Below are 16,473 nucleotides of genomic sequence, written 5' to 3' on the forward strand. Positions count from 1 at the left end.
TTATGTATATATAATTGATATAATTATACTATTTTATTATGTATTATTAACTAGTAATTAAATTATTATTAATAACAAATGAAATTCTTAGTTTTTTTCTTTTTTTCTCTCTCACAAATAAAGCATTCGTGTGTTGAAAATCTCATGGAACAATAACTAGAAAAACATTGTTGATAGTGGCAATAGATTCTGTGAAGAGTATCTAGTCCTAGAAAGAAACCCATTCAGATGATATTTTTTCCACGGCCTCTACAACTTGACATGCCAATGGGTTTTCATCCAGTTCAACTGGGTATTTTGTTTTCTACTATGTTTTCAATAAAATGTTTAGTTTTTAGAAATATTTTTCTTTAGGATGTTTGGTTTTTAAATGGTATGAACATATAAATTTAAAATCATAAAGTGTTTTGTGAATTTCAAAACTTAAAATTATAAGAAAATTGTATGTAAAAAGAAAAAAAATATGTTTATTCTCTTACGTGTGTATTTACATCACTGCATGTATATTTATACTTTCTCTCTCTAAGTTACAATCTAATTAGACATGAACACCATGAGATTCTATCATTATTAAATTATTTATAATTATTATTTTTTTAATAAAAATTATATATGTTTTGTATGAACATGGTTGGGTCTTCAAGGCTAAGCTTCTTTTGTCAAGTTTGAGTTGGTAGTTGCAGAGAAGGGCAATTGCAGTGGTGCACGGTTGAGGTAGCATGGAGGTACAGTCACAACGGCAAGAAGTGCGTAATGTAAAAGAAAAAGTGAGAGGAGCGAAGTGTATTTGGGATAAAAGGATTCAATATATTATATCTATTGTTTCCATAAATCAAATCAATGTAAAATAATATTCATATTTTACATTGATTATATAAATAACTGAAATTATCTTCATTCATATTACAAAATTGTCATTGTGTTTCATGTTAAATCGGTTTCCTCTTAACTGCTATAATATCTCAATGAAATACTTTATTTAGCACTAATGTTTGTTTGTTTTATTGGATGTATAGTTTAAGAGTGGAAACAAAATTGTTAGAAGAAAGAAGTAAAAGTCTAAATATGTAACATTAATCATGAGAAAATTATAACTCAAAAGTATTTTGTATTATATACAATGAAGATGACATACAGACTAATAAAAGTTTTACATAGAAGCACCAGCTAGCTAAAAGCGGACTAAAAAATTTAATCTAAAACTAAATTATAATATATTTTAACTGTTGTTCTAGTTTCATTACATCTTTCGTCAAACTTGTTTTATTTGAGGTAACCATGACTTTGCTTGGGAAAGCTTTAAATAAGGGGTTAGAGATTGACTTGGTAAAAGATCAACAACGTCCTAAATGACTTTGTCCCTCACAAAATAGAGTTCAAACTTAAAATATTTAGTAATTCAGTTCTTTATTGGATTAACGACTAATAAAATCGCATCCTTAATTCACTGAGGAGTGATTGCAGCAAAGTAACTTAACAAAAACAACATAACCTGAAACTTAGCTTTAATATTATTGGAATATATAAAACAAACATACTTAAAAGACAATTTAGTATCTTATAAGCAAAGATTTAAAAGTATATCATTTATCTCAATCCATGGTTTTGAGTATAAGAAAAGGAAAAGATATACCTATAAACAATAAATTCATTTTAACAAATCACAATCCAAACACACTCGTTTTTTTCACATTTTTCTTTCAAATTATCACACATTCAATCCCTCTAATCCTCACACTTCTACTCCTCAATCCAAACACAACATAAAAGAATAAGATATATGGGAAGGACTCTAAATATAAGTGAAAACAAGTTCAAGAGGGTTTTATACATAAAAGTTAAGTGTAGAAATACTAGTCGATGAACTTTATTCATACAACATGAATAACACAAAAATGAATAAGAAAAATGACTATTTAGGGATGTGATAATGTTGTAAGTCAATTTTAAAATTTTGGAGAGGAATGTGAAAGCTAAAAAAGGGAATGTATATAATCCTTTTGAACTTGACGAGTAGAAACATATTACTTTCTTGAAGGTGACAAAATACAAATAAGTCGCCATTGAGTTATCTTTGAAGAATTATGTCTTTGGTATCTGGAGTTTCACATTATAATATCACTATAAAATTAAAAGAAATACCATATTTTCTCATGCAAACTTAAAAACATGTATCAAATTTATAGTTATGAATGAGACATGGAACAAAATGTTTAGATGACATGGGATTATGAAAATAAAAATGATCAAAATAAAAATGATCAATATATCTAATCTAATATGTAAACATGTACAATTACCAATTTTGACACTATCAACTCCATGCACTTTTCATGGATGAATAGATTCACTCATAATGAGTAATAGGATGAGATGCACCCAAATTTGGCTAGGATATATAATGAAAAGAGTTGGAAGAGTATTGGTATAAAAAAAGTCATATTCCTGGGATTGAAACTAAGTGTTATTGGTCTAAAGATTATTATGAGAGTCCTGATTATATTTATAAATTAAGATTAATTATGACTATTTTTATCACAAATATGACAAGAAGATCTACTTTGATTATGTGAATTGTATGTTTGATCCCAATTGCTTTGGTCACTCTGAGTCAAATTTCATCATCTAGTGTCTCTAATATAATGTTGATCTCTACTATTCCAATTGTCATCTCTATTATTGAATCTACCACCAGGAAATCCTCCTCATGCATTTGAATAAAATCTACGACAACCTTGATCAGAGTTCTACCGTTGATTAGGACCAGAAAAAACATTAGCATGAGCCAAAGGATTTTTTTTCTCAAATCTTTCTTCTTAAGCAAGAAATTTGACCAATCAAAATCATCTCACAAACCATTTAAAATTGCATTAATATGATAATCATAAAAAATCTACGAACCAATTGGAAAAAAAATGAATTATGTATTTTCTTAAGTTCGCATAGATATTCATTCATTGATCCTTTTGTATATCTTAATCACATGAAAGATAATTTTAGTTTTTCTTAATAGTTCGAGTGTGTGCAACATAATATTCTTCTAACCACTTTAAAATGTGATTAGTAGAATTCAATCTAACTACTTTTGTTAAGATTGGTGAGAATAATGAGGTAACAAGAAAAAAAAAATGATCTTATTGAAAATAGTTGTTATATTCAATACTATTTATTGTCATAATTTCATCTTTTCTACTAGGATAACATGGTGACATTTTATTGATATGAGCAAACTTTTCAAAATTTAACTCTTAAATTGTTACAAATAACATGTTGCTAACTAGAATATTATCATTCAATTCTATAGAAATCAAACATTTGAAGTGAGAAAGTCATAATTGATATCAAGGTACTTAAGATAACATATTAAACCATTAGCCATAAATGAAAAAAAATATAAAGAAAAAATGAAAAATTTATATATTGCTATATAAAATCAAATTACAATGCAATTGTAAAAGAGAAAATATATTTCCATATAAAATCAAATTATATTTTTTTAAACTAATTTTATTAGTTCTTTTACACCAAGCTATACAAACAATCAAATATGAATAACATGCCATTGTATCCTTTTGTTTGGATTTTTATTGACTTAGAAGCATTTGATATCTTTATGGTGTTTCTATTCACTTACGAGGATTAAGGACGTCTGTGATTTAGGGTGGTGTAGTGCAACTTGACACGTAACATGTTGTGATAGTTGAATTAACCTTAAATCTTTGATTATGTAATAAACTAAATTAAACTTTTGTAATTTTAAAATAATTTTAGTATGTATTATTTTTTAAACAAATATTTAATGTAAAATACATTAATAATGAATAAATTTAAAATAAAATATGACATCTCAATTGGTATAAGACATTATATAATTAAATTAAATATATATAATAAAATAATCATATTAGAAAGAAGGCTTAATTACCTTTTTCGTCCCTATATTTATAGCCAATAGTCAATTTAGTACAGTGATTTTTAAAAAATTCAATTTGGTCCCTAAGTTTTTTAAAATGTAATCAAAATGGTCCTTTCTGTTAAATATCACCAAACGGCGTTAAGTGGTGGTTATGTGGCAGATACGTGTAAGTTACGTGGATGGTGCTTACATTACTTTGGTGAATACTGAATTAGGGTTTAGGTTATTCAAATTGGGGATTTCGAATTTCTGATTTAGGGTTTCTGATACGAGGATTGCTCCTCTGGTTGGATTCTGTGGTGCGCTTCCCTGCTTCGATTGACCGATCAAAATCTTAGATAGAGTAAGTTCATTTTTGGCTCCTTTTCCTTTGAGTTAGTTTTGGTCTGGTTAGGTTGTCTTTTAGTTGAAGTTTGCATGTGAGGTTTTTGTCTTCAAAATTAGTCTCTGTTAGCTCAGGGTCCTAGTGATATTTAGATTTGTGATCAAGACTATGTGGTGCAGGTTAGGGTATCCTTAAGCTTTTGGTGGGTTTGGAGCTCTTAGTGAGCATCTGCTAAAGTCCAGGTAATGGAAGCTAGTTTAAAATTTTCAATAGAACCCTAGGTTAAAAGATTTGAATGTGGGTGTGACGTGGTCACTAATTCCAAATTTTGTTGCAAGATTTCTTGTTTTGAGTAAATTGTAGTTTGATTGAAATTGAAAGTGTTGGGATTGAGAATTGGTTGTTTGATTTAAATGGTTTTGGAATTAGAAATCATATATATATATAGATGGACATAATAGCTCAATGATTCAATGAGAGTGATTGTATCATGCTAAACAGGAATTGTCAATGTAATGTGTAGATTTATAATTTATGAATTGAATGAGATATTGATTTTAGGTATATTAAGTTATGCAGAATTTTTCTGCATATTTCGCTCTAGCAAGTTCTAGCTCAAGCTAAAAATTATGGGTGCTCCCTGGAGGATTTTAGCTCAAGCTAGAGAATTCTAGCTCAAGCTAAAAATTATGGGTGCTCTCTGAAGGATTTTAGCTCAAGCTAGCGAATTCTAGCTCAAGCTAAAATTTTGGGTGCTCTCTGGAGGATTTTAGCTCAATCTAGCGAATTCTAGCTCAAGCTAAAATTTTGGGTGCTCTCTGGAGGATTTTAGCTCAAGCTAGCAAATTCTAGCTCAAGTTAAATTAAAATAATAATAAAAAATAAAAAATATTAAACTAATTTTTATTTGCTTTTAAATGATTGATTGATTTATTTCTATATAGTTTTTCTTATAAAGTATGTAAACTTTTATTTCATGTATAGTTAATTGAAAATCTCTTTAATTAGATATTTATATAATTAGTCAATGAATTGTTGTGTATTTTGGAAATTCTAAACATTGGTATGATTTGATTGTTTGATGTTGGATATTATGAGGTTCAAAATATGAATTCTAATCAAGACATAGTATTTTCAGGAAAGAAAATACCGTGTTGAGATTCTTATTAGGGTGTATTGATTTGTGAGTGTCCTGTGAATGAGACGATCCTGACTCTACTGATATAATGGAATCACATAGATGAAGTTATCCAGTTGGTGAGAGTTGAAGGAGGTCCATTTGGCTGAGTCTGAGATTTGAAAGAACTGATTAGAGCAGATCAAATGGATTTACCCTGTCATATGAAGATGATGAGATATTGAGATAATTATGCGCATGGTTGTGTGGGTTTCACAACAGTAGTATGACAGGTGCAAGTCTCTGGATGCTAATTTCAATACACGAGTCTTCCGGAAGTAGAGTCAAGTGTCTATGTGTTATGAGTCAGTAGAAGTCTGACATGAGAAAGATGAATATTGAAATTGTTGATAGACACTTGATGATTATGTGAAATGCATGAGAAATGATGGATTTATGTGGATGTTTAAAGTTATATTTGTGTTATAAGTTTTAAAAATACCTAGCTTACCCTTTGTTTTGTTGTTTTGTGGTTGTTTTTCTTTAATCTGTGATGATCGTGTATTTTACACGGGAGCAGATGATGTTACAGGTGATAAAGTTTCTCGGTGAGAAGATGGATGATGGAAATGTTTTTTTTTTTCTTTTGAAATTTTGTTTTAAATTTTATGTAAATGTTTCAAGTCTTATGAAGAGAGAGATAATTTGAAACATTAAAATAATGAAATTTTAGATATATTTGTATTATGTTTATATATTTATTTTAATATTTCATACAGGTTATGATTATTAGATATGGGAAAATATAGGATGTTACATTATTGAAAATGACAAAAATGTCCTTCTAAAATGACAAAAATAACCTTAAAAAAAGAAGGATGCAAATAAAAATTATTTCCAAACATTTTATCTGAAAATATTTCGAATTTAGATGTCTGGAACATATTTTTAAATTTCAGAAATTTTTATCCAAAATGCATTTTCAATTGTGTGTTTAGGATTTTTATATCCGAAATGTATTTTTTTTTTATTTTTGAATTATATTTATTATTCTGGATTTTTAAATCCGAAATAAGGGTAATTTTAGAAATTTAGAAAAATATAGGGTGCAGGTTAGAATTGATATGGAGCAGGAAGAAATTGTCTTTTGTGTTGAGTTCTCTGTCTCCTCTTTCGGGTTGAGCTTTCGGTTCACTTTTCTGTTGACTTGAGATTGGGTTTAGATGACTAGTGAACTTACTTAACTAGGCAGGATCAACTCGTCTCTTGGTTTTTCATCTCGATCTCCTCTTACGGTTGGGTGTGTATATCTGCAAGGCGTTCCGATGCCAAAGTCACAATCAGTTTTGTATAATTATCAAATAAATTCACTTTATTTACCTCTTGGGTTGAACATCTATTTATAAGACTCTCTTATTGGCTTATAAGCTAATTGAGTCTTTTTTTTTTCACCTAATATTTTTTAAACAAACACCTGTAAATTTAGATCTGTTTTATGAATTTTGCTAAAGTAACTAATTTAATTTAATTTATTTTTTATATTTAATCTTTTGTCTTGATATTTTGTTACAACCTTTCTATCGATCTTTCGACACAACCTTGTAATTGATCTTTCGGCATAATCATTCAGTTGAGGTTTCGGTCTAACAGTACTACATTTATAAAAAAATAAATATAACTGGAAAATGATACCTTGAAATATACAAATGAGCTGTTTGAAATTTGAAATTCAAAATACAACAAAATTTAATTTTCAGCGTTCGATTTTTAATTCGGGATAGTTTAGTTTTAAACCTCTTTAATAAAAAAATAATAAATTATACATCCTATTCAAAAATATTTTATCAATAATTTTAATACCAATAAATAATTAAGATATAGAGTGTCGGTCCAAGTTAAATCAGTGTCTTAATTTTAATGTAAAAAATTTCTACTGATTATTTAGTTAATTGTTTATTAAATCTAAAAATGAAATAAGTATTATAAAAATATCAGGTTTTAATCGTTACACAAATTTTGGTAAAATAAAATCATCATTATATATATAACACTGCCTTACTATTAAATGATTTTAAGTCACTGCTTATTAAATGATTATCTTAGTACGAACAAAAGCCCATTAGAAGATATGATTTCTTTAAGTATTTTGAAATATCAGCATTTAGTTATTTTTAAAAACAGTTTTATTTGATTACTTAATTGAATCTGAGTTAGTACTGTTAAAAGCAACAACTTATTAATAAAGGAAAAAAGTCTTTAACTACTGATTGAGAAATAACTTAGTTTACAAAGTAAAAGCTGATTAAATATAAATATGTAGTATAAATATATTTTAGGGACTACTAAGATGGGAGATGATCAAAGAAAGTGTTCCTGTCGGTTGATCAGATGGTTCTTCGTGCGTAGTTAAGATCTGTATATCAATGACTCCTTCTTCCTCGTTCTAAACCTTCACCCTTCGTCGCCGTGAATACCTGAAACAGAGAGAACAAAGGGTGTCCTCGCGGCCGTTTGCATTCCGACTCTCAAGTCAGTATTGGCAGAAAACACCGTACACCTCCGTATCGGAACACCGCAACTACAATGTTCTGAGGGTGCGTAACTGAATTCTAACTGATTTCTCTCTCGTTCTTAATTCACTCGTGCAACAGTGTGTAAGCATCAAATGAATAGAACGTACCTTAAACTCCTGACAACGAGAGCTTTTATACCTCGTCAGTGCTTCTGCCACGTGTCTCTTTCTAACTTAAGCGCAATTATGTGGTGGGAGGCCTTACGACGCTGTAACCCAACTTAAGGAAATCCCAGCGTGTAAGTCTCCCTTCTCGAAGTGCATCTGGCACGGGAGGTGACTACCTGGGTGCCAACTCATGCACCCCAGCTTCTAGTCACTCGCCTTGGGAGTATCTATGCCCTTCTCACGTACCATGCATGCAGATTACCCCCTGGGACGTGACCCTCTCCCGGGTCGTATCTGTCCCAGTGGTTCTCTAAAGGTGGCGCGTGCTGCCGCGTCCCCACGCCTCATGCATAGGTACTTCGCGAGTCGGGTCTCTCCCTACTAGTACTGGGAGTATGGCTTTGGAGCCACATTTCTCTTCTATTGTTACTCTTCTGAGGTACCGAGGCCCGAGACCTCTATGCCCCTACCGTACCGCCTCCTACTGTGTCGCCCCCTCCACGGTCACTCCTACCTGTGGGTATCGGGGGTGGCCCTACCCAACTGTAGGCACTTCTTGGTTCGAACCTAGTCAATGCCCGAGGCCTACCCGTCTCCCTTCTCATCTCATTGTGCCCCTGATGGGTCCCACCAAGTGTTGACTTTGGTCAACGCCCGAGGACGGATCGGTACAGAAAGTTAAAATAAATAAAAATAAATAAATATTGAGAACACGAAAAATGAGGCAATTTTTTGGTTTAAGGTGCGAGTTGAAAAAAGACGAAAAAAATTTATAGTGAAGAGTGAAAAAATCCATCTAATAAAAACAAAATGACACGTAAATCAAAAAAAAATTCCACATAAAACTTTCTTTATAGTTCCCTTCCCTTCAAATAATGTGAAATCCACTCTTTCCTTTTCATTTCCTAATCCAAACAAAAGCTAAAATTTTATTTTTCCTAATTCAAACAAAGTCTAAAACTTTCTCTTCCTCCTCGTCAAGAGATTTGTAGAGAAAAGATAAATTTATATTATTTTTGTTTTAAAAAAATAATAAATTATATATGTAAATTATATTTTAATATATATATATTACATTTATAATTTCTTTATTAATTATTAATATTAATTTGTATATTATAATAAAATAAATAATAAATAAAATATTATTTTTAATTATTAATACGTATTTTTATTAAATTTAATATTATTTATTTTATTTTAATTCTAATATATATTTCTAAATTCTTTTATATTAAATTATTTATAATTTTTTTAAAAATCTTTCACAATATCACATTAATTCCAAACTTCAATACCTGAGATATCTACTCTAACATATCCTAATTCAAACAATCTCATTTTTTTCTCAAATTATTTTATATTCACTTCTCAATCCAAACACAATAGAAATAACTTTGCTGCCCTAGAAAATATCTTAACACAATCTTTAATTTTTGATGGGGAAATAACTTTGATTTTCTTATTCATTTTTGTTGAATATTATGAATACGTAATTAACAGCATTATAAATTTTTTTACTATTACTCTCCTCTGCTATGCATCATTTGCTTCAACATACAACGATGGATACAAGGGCGAATATTAGTTATTCCCGAAGAATGAGCAAGTAATCCTGCCAAATCTCGGAGTATTTAACCCCGAGTCGCTTCCACACTACTTTGACGATTGCCATTTCAGTTCTCTTCCTCTGTCCTCAGGGTCATCGCAATACCATGACTTCACTTTCTGCCCTAAATATCTCTCTGCAGTATCCTCCTGCTCGCAGAGACGACACAGTTGTCGAAGATTACCATGGCGTCAAAATTTCAGATCCTTACCGATGGTACTCAAACCAAATTCAATCGTTATTGTTGCTCAATTCGGATTAATTTTTCTATATACTTCCAATTAATTCCAAAACGTTATTAAACTCCGCTCTGGAAATTCTAGAGACAAATCTCGTCGAAATGTCTTCTTTATATGCATTTAGTGTCTTCTTATTTATTTGTTTCGGTTTAAGGCTCGAAGATCCTGATGCGGAAGAAGTCAAAGAGTTCGTACAGAAACAGGTTAAACTGACGGATTCGGTTCTTCAAGAATGCGAAACGAGAGGGAAGCTTAGGGAAACGATAACGAAGCTTTTTGACCATCCTCGTTACTACGCGCCGTTTAGACGAGCGGATAAGTTCTTCTACTTCCACAACACTGGGCTTCAGCCACAAAATATCCTATATGTGCAGGTTTGATAGCTAATGTATCACGCTTTCAATGCTTTGTTTGGTTTTTTTACTTTCTCGGATTCAATTATACGTTGAATTTTCTCAGGAGAGTTTGGAGGGAGAGGCAGAGGTGTTGCTCGATCCCAATGGCTTCAGTGAAGACGGAACTGTGTCGCTGAGCACTCTGTCAGTGAGCGAGGATGGCAAATACTTGGCTTATGCGCTCAGTTCAAGCGGTAGCGATTGGACGACTATAAAAGTGCTGCGAACTGACGACAGGAATGTTGAGCCTGATACTTTAATGTGGGTTAGTATCATGTTGTGCCGTTATTAAAAATAAAAACAGGTCTAGAAATGAACCACAGATGGTTCTAATTGTAAATATTATACGTTTCAGGTAAAGTTTTCCTCAATTAGTTGGACGCTTGACAACAAAGGTTTCTTTTATAGCCGCTATCCAGCACCAAAGTAAGAGATCTCGTATGCTCACCTTTTTTCTAGAAGTGCAGGATTTGGTTTTTCTCGGTGTGTGATTGGGATAGCACTTTGCAAAATTAATTTTGAATGAATTTGATTCTGTAAAATTGATGTTGAAAAATATGCGATTTATTTATATTTTTAAAGGCAAATTGGTAGTAGAACTCAGTATAATTTTTTTATCTAATGCAAAACTTTATTTAAAGTTGTTTCAACTCAGATTCAATTCTGGATGCAGAATAAAATTCTCAATGTTGAACTAAACTTATGAATGTTTAGGTGAAATCACGTTAGTTTATATTTAAACTTGTTTCTAGATAATCTAATGTGAATCCAACCATGCTATCAGTTCCAGAGGTTTTTGAGTTTCAAAATGTCACATGTTAGTTGCAATTTGATAGAATCTGATGGGCATAAAGGAAGATAGACAACGGGAGCTGGTTATCCTAATTTACTAACTATTGCTCTTCAACTACAGACATGGCAAATTATAAACATGGAGAGTAAACTGTTCTGAATTTTCTTGTCTTGATCAAGAGTGTTTTTTCTACAAACGTGGTGATGAATGACAGTAGGATCGATTCAATTTATCCTGTATAAAACATGAATTTAATTCTCTGCTTTTACACTGTAGAGATGGAGACGTAGTAGATGCTGGGACTGAAACAAATGCTAACCTTCATCATCAGCTCTATTACCATTTTCTGGGCACGGATCAATCAGAAGATATTTTGTGCTGGAGAGATCCTGAAAACCCGAAATATACGTTTGGAGGAAGTGTTACTGATGATGGCCAGGTGCTTTATTTTTTTCATTGCTTTAGAATTATATGACATTATCTGTATTATTTTTATATGTCCATAAAGTAAGAAAGGTGCAACTAGTGCCTTGGTAAATTTTACTAAAGTTAATCTTACTGATGCTTCATGTTTAATGCCCGGCCTTCTATAATTTTTAGAAACTATCTATTTACCTGATTTAGCATTGATTAGAAAGCCTGGATCTTTACAATATTGCTTTACCTCATTTCCATTTGGCTTAAATATGTTACTAGTATTTGAAATTGGGATAGTTTTTTTTAGTTTCTATAATATTGTATTCATTTGTAGTCCATACTTTTTATAAAAAAAAATGACGTGGTCTTAGTTCTTCACCAAGGAAGGACCAGAGTGCATGGCTTTTTGGGAACTAAAATCAAACAATTTTTTTGTAGGGACTAAAGCGATAATACTTTTATTTTCAATGATAAAAAATATGAAATATTTGTATGATAAAATGTTTTTGCTCAATGGACATCTTTCTTTCTTGTAGCATCTCATCTTAAGAACCTAGAGCTTTATTTATTGTTTCTCAAATCTTAAATATCAGAAAAAAGGTAAGCAATTCGTTAGTATATACATTTTACATATCTAATGAGAATCTATGTTCACGCAATAGCATCAGAGAAGGTTGTAGGAAAATTCATTAATTTCACAAATTTTCAAGCTATAAAATGTAGTATAGTATAGTATGATTTTGTTTTCATCTATTGCAGTGACAAGGCTACAGTGAATTATATGAGCATGATTTTAAATTTACCACGAACATGACTCTTGGTTTTTGTTGATTGTGCAGTACATTCTTCTCAATATTGCAGAAGGGTGCGATCCAGTTAACAAACTTTACTACTGTGACTTGTCCAAAATTCCTAATGCGCTGGAAGGCTTTCGGAATGGAAATTCCCTCCTCCCATTTGTCAAACTTGTAGATAACTTTGATGCACAGTATGAAGCCATTGCCAATGATGATACGGTGTTTACATTTTTAACTAATAAGGATGCTCCGAAATATAAATTAGTCCGAGTGGATTTGAAAGAACCAACTGTGTGGGCTGATGTTCTCCAAGAGTCAGAAAAGGATGTACTTGAGTCAGCATGTGCTGTAAATGGTAACCAACTGATAGTGAGTTACTTGAGTGATGTAAAGTATCTTCTGCAAGTTAGAGACTTAAGAACAGGTTCCTTGCTGCACCAATTACCAATTGACATTGGCTCAGTTTCTGAAGTTTCTGGGCGGCGTGAAGATAGTGTGGTTTTCATTGGCTTTACAAGCTTTTTAACTCCTGGTATCATCTACCAGTGCAACTTGGGAACAGAGATTCCTGATATGAAGATATTTCGTGAAATTGTTGTCCCCGGGTTTGATCGATCTGAATTTCAAGTTAAACAGGTAAGAAAAATGTATTTTCTAAAGATACTGTTTTATCTAATTTTTAGGTTCACTATTAAATTGACAGTTTTGAAATCACGTTATTCCGAATGAGTGGTATTTTTGTTGCTCAACTTGATTGTTCTATTCTTTGATGTAATTGCCTCATTTCAGGATTTCGTGAGTGGTAAAGATGCTACCAAGATCCCAGTGTTCATTGTCGCCAAAAGGGATATTGTTTTGGATGGTTCACACCCATGTTTATTATATGGATATGGTGGTTTTAACATCAGCATTACACCATATTTCAGTGTCAGTCGTGTTGTAATGACAAGACATTTAGGTGTTGTTTTCTGCATAGCAAATATTCGTGGTGGCGGAGAATATGGGGAGGAATGGCATAAAGCAGGCTCTCTTGCAAAAAAGCAGAATTGCTTTGATGACTTTATTTCTGCTGCTGAATACCTTGTATCTACGGGTTATACTCAACCCAAAAAGTTATGCATTGAAGGTGGAAGCAATGGTGGACTTCTTGTTGGTGCTTGTATAAATCAGGTCCAGTTCAATTCCCCTGTCTTCCCATTTTTTCATCTATATTCAACGTCTCTCTGTTTATTAGATTCTTATTTCTCTGTACAGAGACCTGATTTATTTGGTTGCGCTTTGGGTCATGTTGGTGTTATGGACATGCTACGGTTCCACAAATTTACCATAGGTTTCTTTAAATCTGTCATTTCTACTAATTTTTTTTATTTAAGTTTCACATATTGATTTAGAATTGTTATTCAGGTCATGCTTGGACCTCAGATTATGGTTGTTCAGACAAGGAGGAAGAGTTTCATTGGCTAATAAAGTAAGGTTTATCCTATCTTAACATATCAGCGATGTATGAAAAAAAGTAACATGAAATCAAAAAAATTTGGTTTGTTTATATTTGTGGAAAATTTATCACAACTACATGCATCTCATGATAAAGTGCACTGATGGAGATGGTGGTGGAAGTGTGGCGTTGTTGGGGTTATGTTTAGAGAATTTAATAGGGCTAATGATAGGTTCAAATTTGGCATTTCATAGATACTTATTTGATGGGCATTGATAAGTTTATCATAATTTAGGTGCACAATGAACAGAGCAATAGCTAAACACTCTACCTGGCCGTACCACATTTCTCATTGACAATCCCTTTGTTGGACTAGCATCATTACTATTACTACCTGTTCTGTAATTTCAAATTCATTTTTTATTACATAATTTCAAATCCAGTTTATCCATCTTTTCTTCCTTAGAATTCATAAACTACACTTAGTGCACATCACATGCACCTCCTGTTTTGATAAGCAAGGTATGATTTACTGCAGAGATAGTGGCATTAGATTTAGATCTATGGTATGCTTTCATATAGGATGACGTTGTTTCCTTGTGCCTTTGTCATTTGATAGATTATCATTGATGAATATAACAGGAAACAATAAGAAACTCTATAAATATAAAAAAAAAATGAAGATATACTTGGTATGCTGCATATAAAGCATATTATGCTCTGGTCCTGAAGTTGAAACTATCTTGTTAGGTACAGCGCATAAAGCTGTGCATTTTGCCCCAGTTCTCTAATTATTAAGAGTTTTGTTGGGGAATTGCTATTTTCTTTGTTGGTGTGTTTTTAACTCCAACATTTCTAGCAGCATGAATATACATAGTTTCTTCCTGGTTTGTTGAAGTTCAGTATTTTCAATTTTTTCTTGTATTTTTTTTGTAAGGATCTTGAAGAGAAGGTAAATACTACATAGTATTTTATGTAAGACTCTTGAAGAGAAAGTAAATACTAAATAGTATTTTATACAAAATGGGATTGAATAAAAAGAGACGTGGTAAACTAGGTTGCTTAATGAACTCCTGTGATTTCCTACTGTTTGGATATGTAACCTGTGTATTGAAAATTAATGTTTCTATTATCCACTGTTCTAGATACTCTCCACTACATAATGTCCGGAGACCGTGGGAACATACTGATCAGTCTATTCAGTATCCATCAACCATGCTGTTGACAGCTGATCATGATGATCGAGTTGTGCCACTGCACACATTGAAGCTATTAGCGGTTGGTCTGCTTCTTATGAATATACGTTCAGACTGTATACACAAGTTAACCTCTATTTATTAAATTGCGTTGCAAACTACAACATAAGTGGTTAGAAGATTGGTCAAGACAATGTTCTCTCCAAACATTCTAGGAGAAGAAAATATAAAATAAATTTCAACGTTAGCTAAAATTGGGTTATGCATTAATTATAAATTATTTTTCAGAGAAATTGATGACATTACTTCTATAAAAAAAGTTTATATGTAAGTTGATTTTAGTTTATGATAAAACTTTTTTTTTCTTGTGTTCATGGAGAAATTTGTTCAAATAAAATAACAATTAATTTTGAAATTGTTGATGCATATATGTTTTCTTCACTACTGAATGAACGAGAAACTCAGTTGATAGTCCGGCAGCATTTTTTTTTTCCTTTCCCTTTTAACACAAACACGTTTTCAATACTTTTCAGACCATGCAGCATGTCCTCTGTACGAGCTTGGAAGAAAGTCCCCAGACAAACCCTATAATTGGTCGCATTGACTGCAAGTCTGGACATGGGGCTGGACGTCCAACACAGAAAATGGTAACGATGATCCAGGTTGTTTTTCCCTTCTCTTAATTTTGTTATATCACGTCTCAAGTTTGATATATATTTGCCAGATTGATGAAGCTGCTGACCGGTACAGTTTTATGGCTAAAATGTTAGAAGTGCACTGGATTGAATAGAACCCACTCGGTCACAGGTTAGATAGATCATTTACAATGGATTATTTCTTACAGATGATACCTTTAAACCATTTTATCTATCTGTTTTTCACTTCTACCAAGAAAATACCTTGAACACGAGATTGTCAAGGAAATAGTCAGTGGGTGTTGTATTGTAAGTTACTAATGCTACGCCCCAATGGATTTTTCAATTATTTAATTGGCATTAGGTTCACCGAAGTCCGTTAAAATATTTGTTTCCTATATATTGATTCTTAAGGAATTAAGGTTAATATTACAGCAGTGCTGTTACTCCCTGTTATTGATTTTATAATAAATGTTTTTAAAAAGTTGTGCGTTGTATGTGTATAATGCCCGTATAAAAAGTAAAGACAAATGCTACTTGATGCCCTTAGTCTACTAATATTAAGAGATAACTTTTTATTGAAATGTGGAGAAATGTTTACTTCTATGATTTTTTTGTGGATTTTTATATGATTTTCAATAAAAAAAATTATTCTTTACCTGTACTTGATCCTAGAGTAACTCATAAACTTTATATTCTTCTAAATTACAAAGTCCGAAGTGAAAAAGAAAACGACAAGTACATGTACAAGGTCCTCAGTCAAGTTGGAAATGATCAACCAAAACATGTTTAATTAATTGTCTTATCCCTAGTTTTGAGTGATCCCTTTGTGCCTATTTTGTTTCTTGGACTAGCGGTTTTGGTGATCCATTGTGTTGATAACCGAGGGAAATATATACAGCTCCTAACCTCAGCTTCA

General features: G+C 31.7%; 1 protein-coding gene across 1 annotated transcript; it reads left to right on the forward strand.

Moving 5' to 3' along the window:
• The first annotated feature begins 9,457 nt into the window (after nt 1-9,457).
• Nucleotides 9,458-16,038, forward strand: LOC137820204 (uncharacterized). The gene is made up of 12 exons (XM_068624138.2): nt 9,458-9,863; nt 10,041-10,260; nt 10,346-10,546; nt 10,637-10,707; nt 11,351-11,513; nt 12,331-12,924; nt 13,078-13,458; nt 13,543-13,618; nt 13,693-13,756; nt 14,869-15,001; nt 15,453-15,566; nt 15,644-16,038. The coding sequence occupies exons 1-12, from the start codon at nt 9,754-9,756 to the stop codon at nt 15,707-15,709; spliced, it is 2,193 nt and encodes a 730-aa protein (XP_068480239.2). The 5' UTR covers nt 9,458-9,753; the 3' UTR covers nt 15,710-16,038.
• Nucleotides 16,039-16,473: the final 435 nt, after the last annotated feature.

This window comes from Phaseolus vulgaris, chromosome 9 (assembly GCF_051622355.1).
Source record: "Phaseolus vulgaris cultivar YP4 chromosome 9, ASM5162235v1, whole genome shotgun sequence".
Lineage (NCBI taxonomy): Eukaryota > Viridiplantae > Streptophyta > Magnoliopsida > Fabales > Fabaceae > Phaseolus > Phaseolus vulgaris.

Excerpts from the sequence above, each read along its gene's own strand:
- LOC137820204 (XM_068624138.2), top strand. The coding sequence starts at position 9,754 with ATGACTTCACTTTCTGCCCTAAATATCTCTCTGCAGTATCCTCCTGCT. Across the intron at positions 11,514-12,330 it reads GTGTTACTGATGATGGCCAG|TACATTCTTCTCAATATTGC; the intron begins GTGCTTTATTTT and ends TTGATTGTGCAG. Across the intron at positions 13,459-13,542 it reads TTGGTGCTTGTATAAATCAG|AGACCTGATTTATTTGGTTG; the intron begins GTCCAGTTCAAT and ends TTCTCTGTACAG.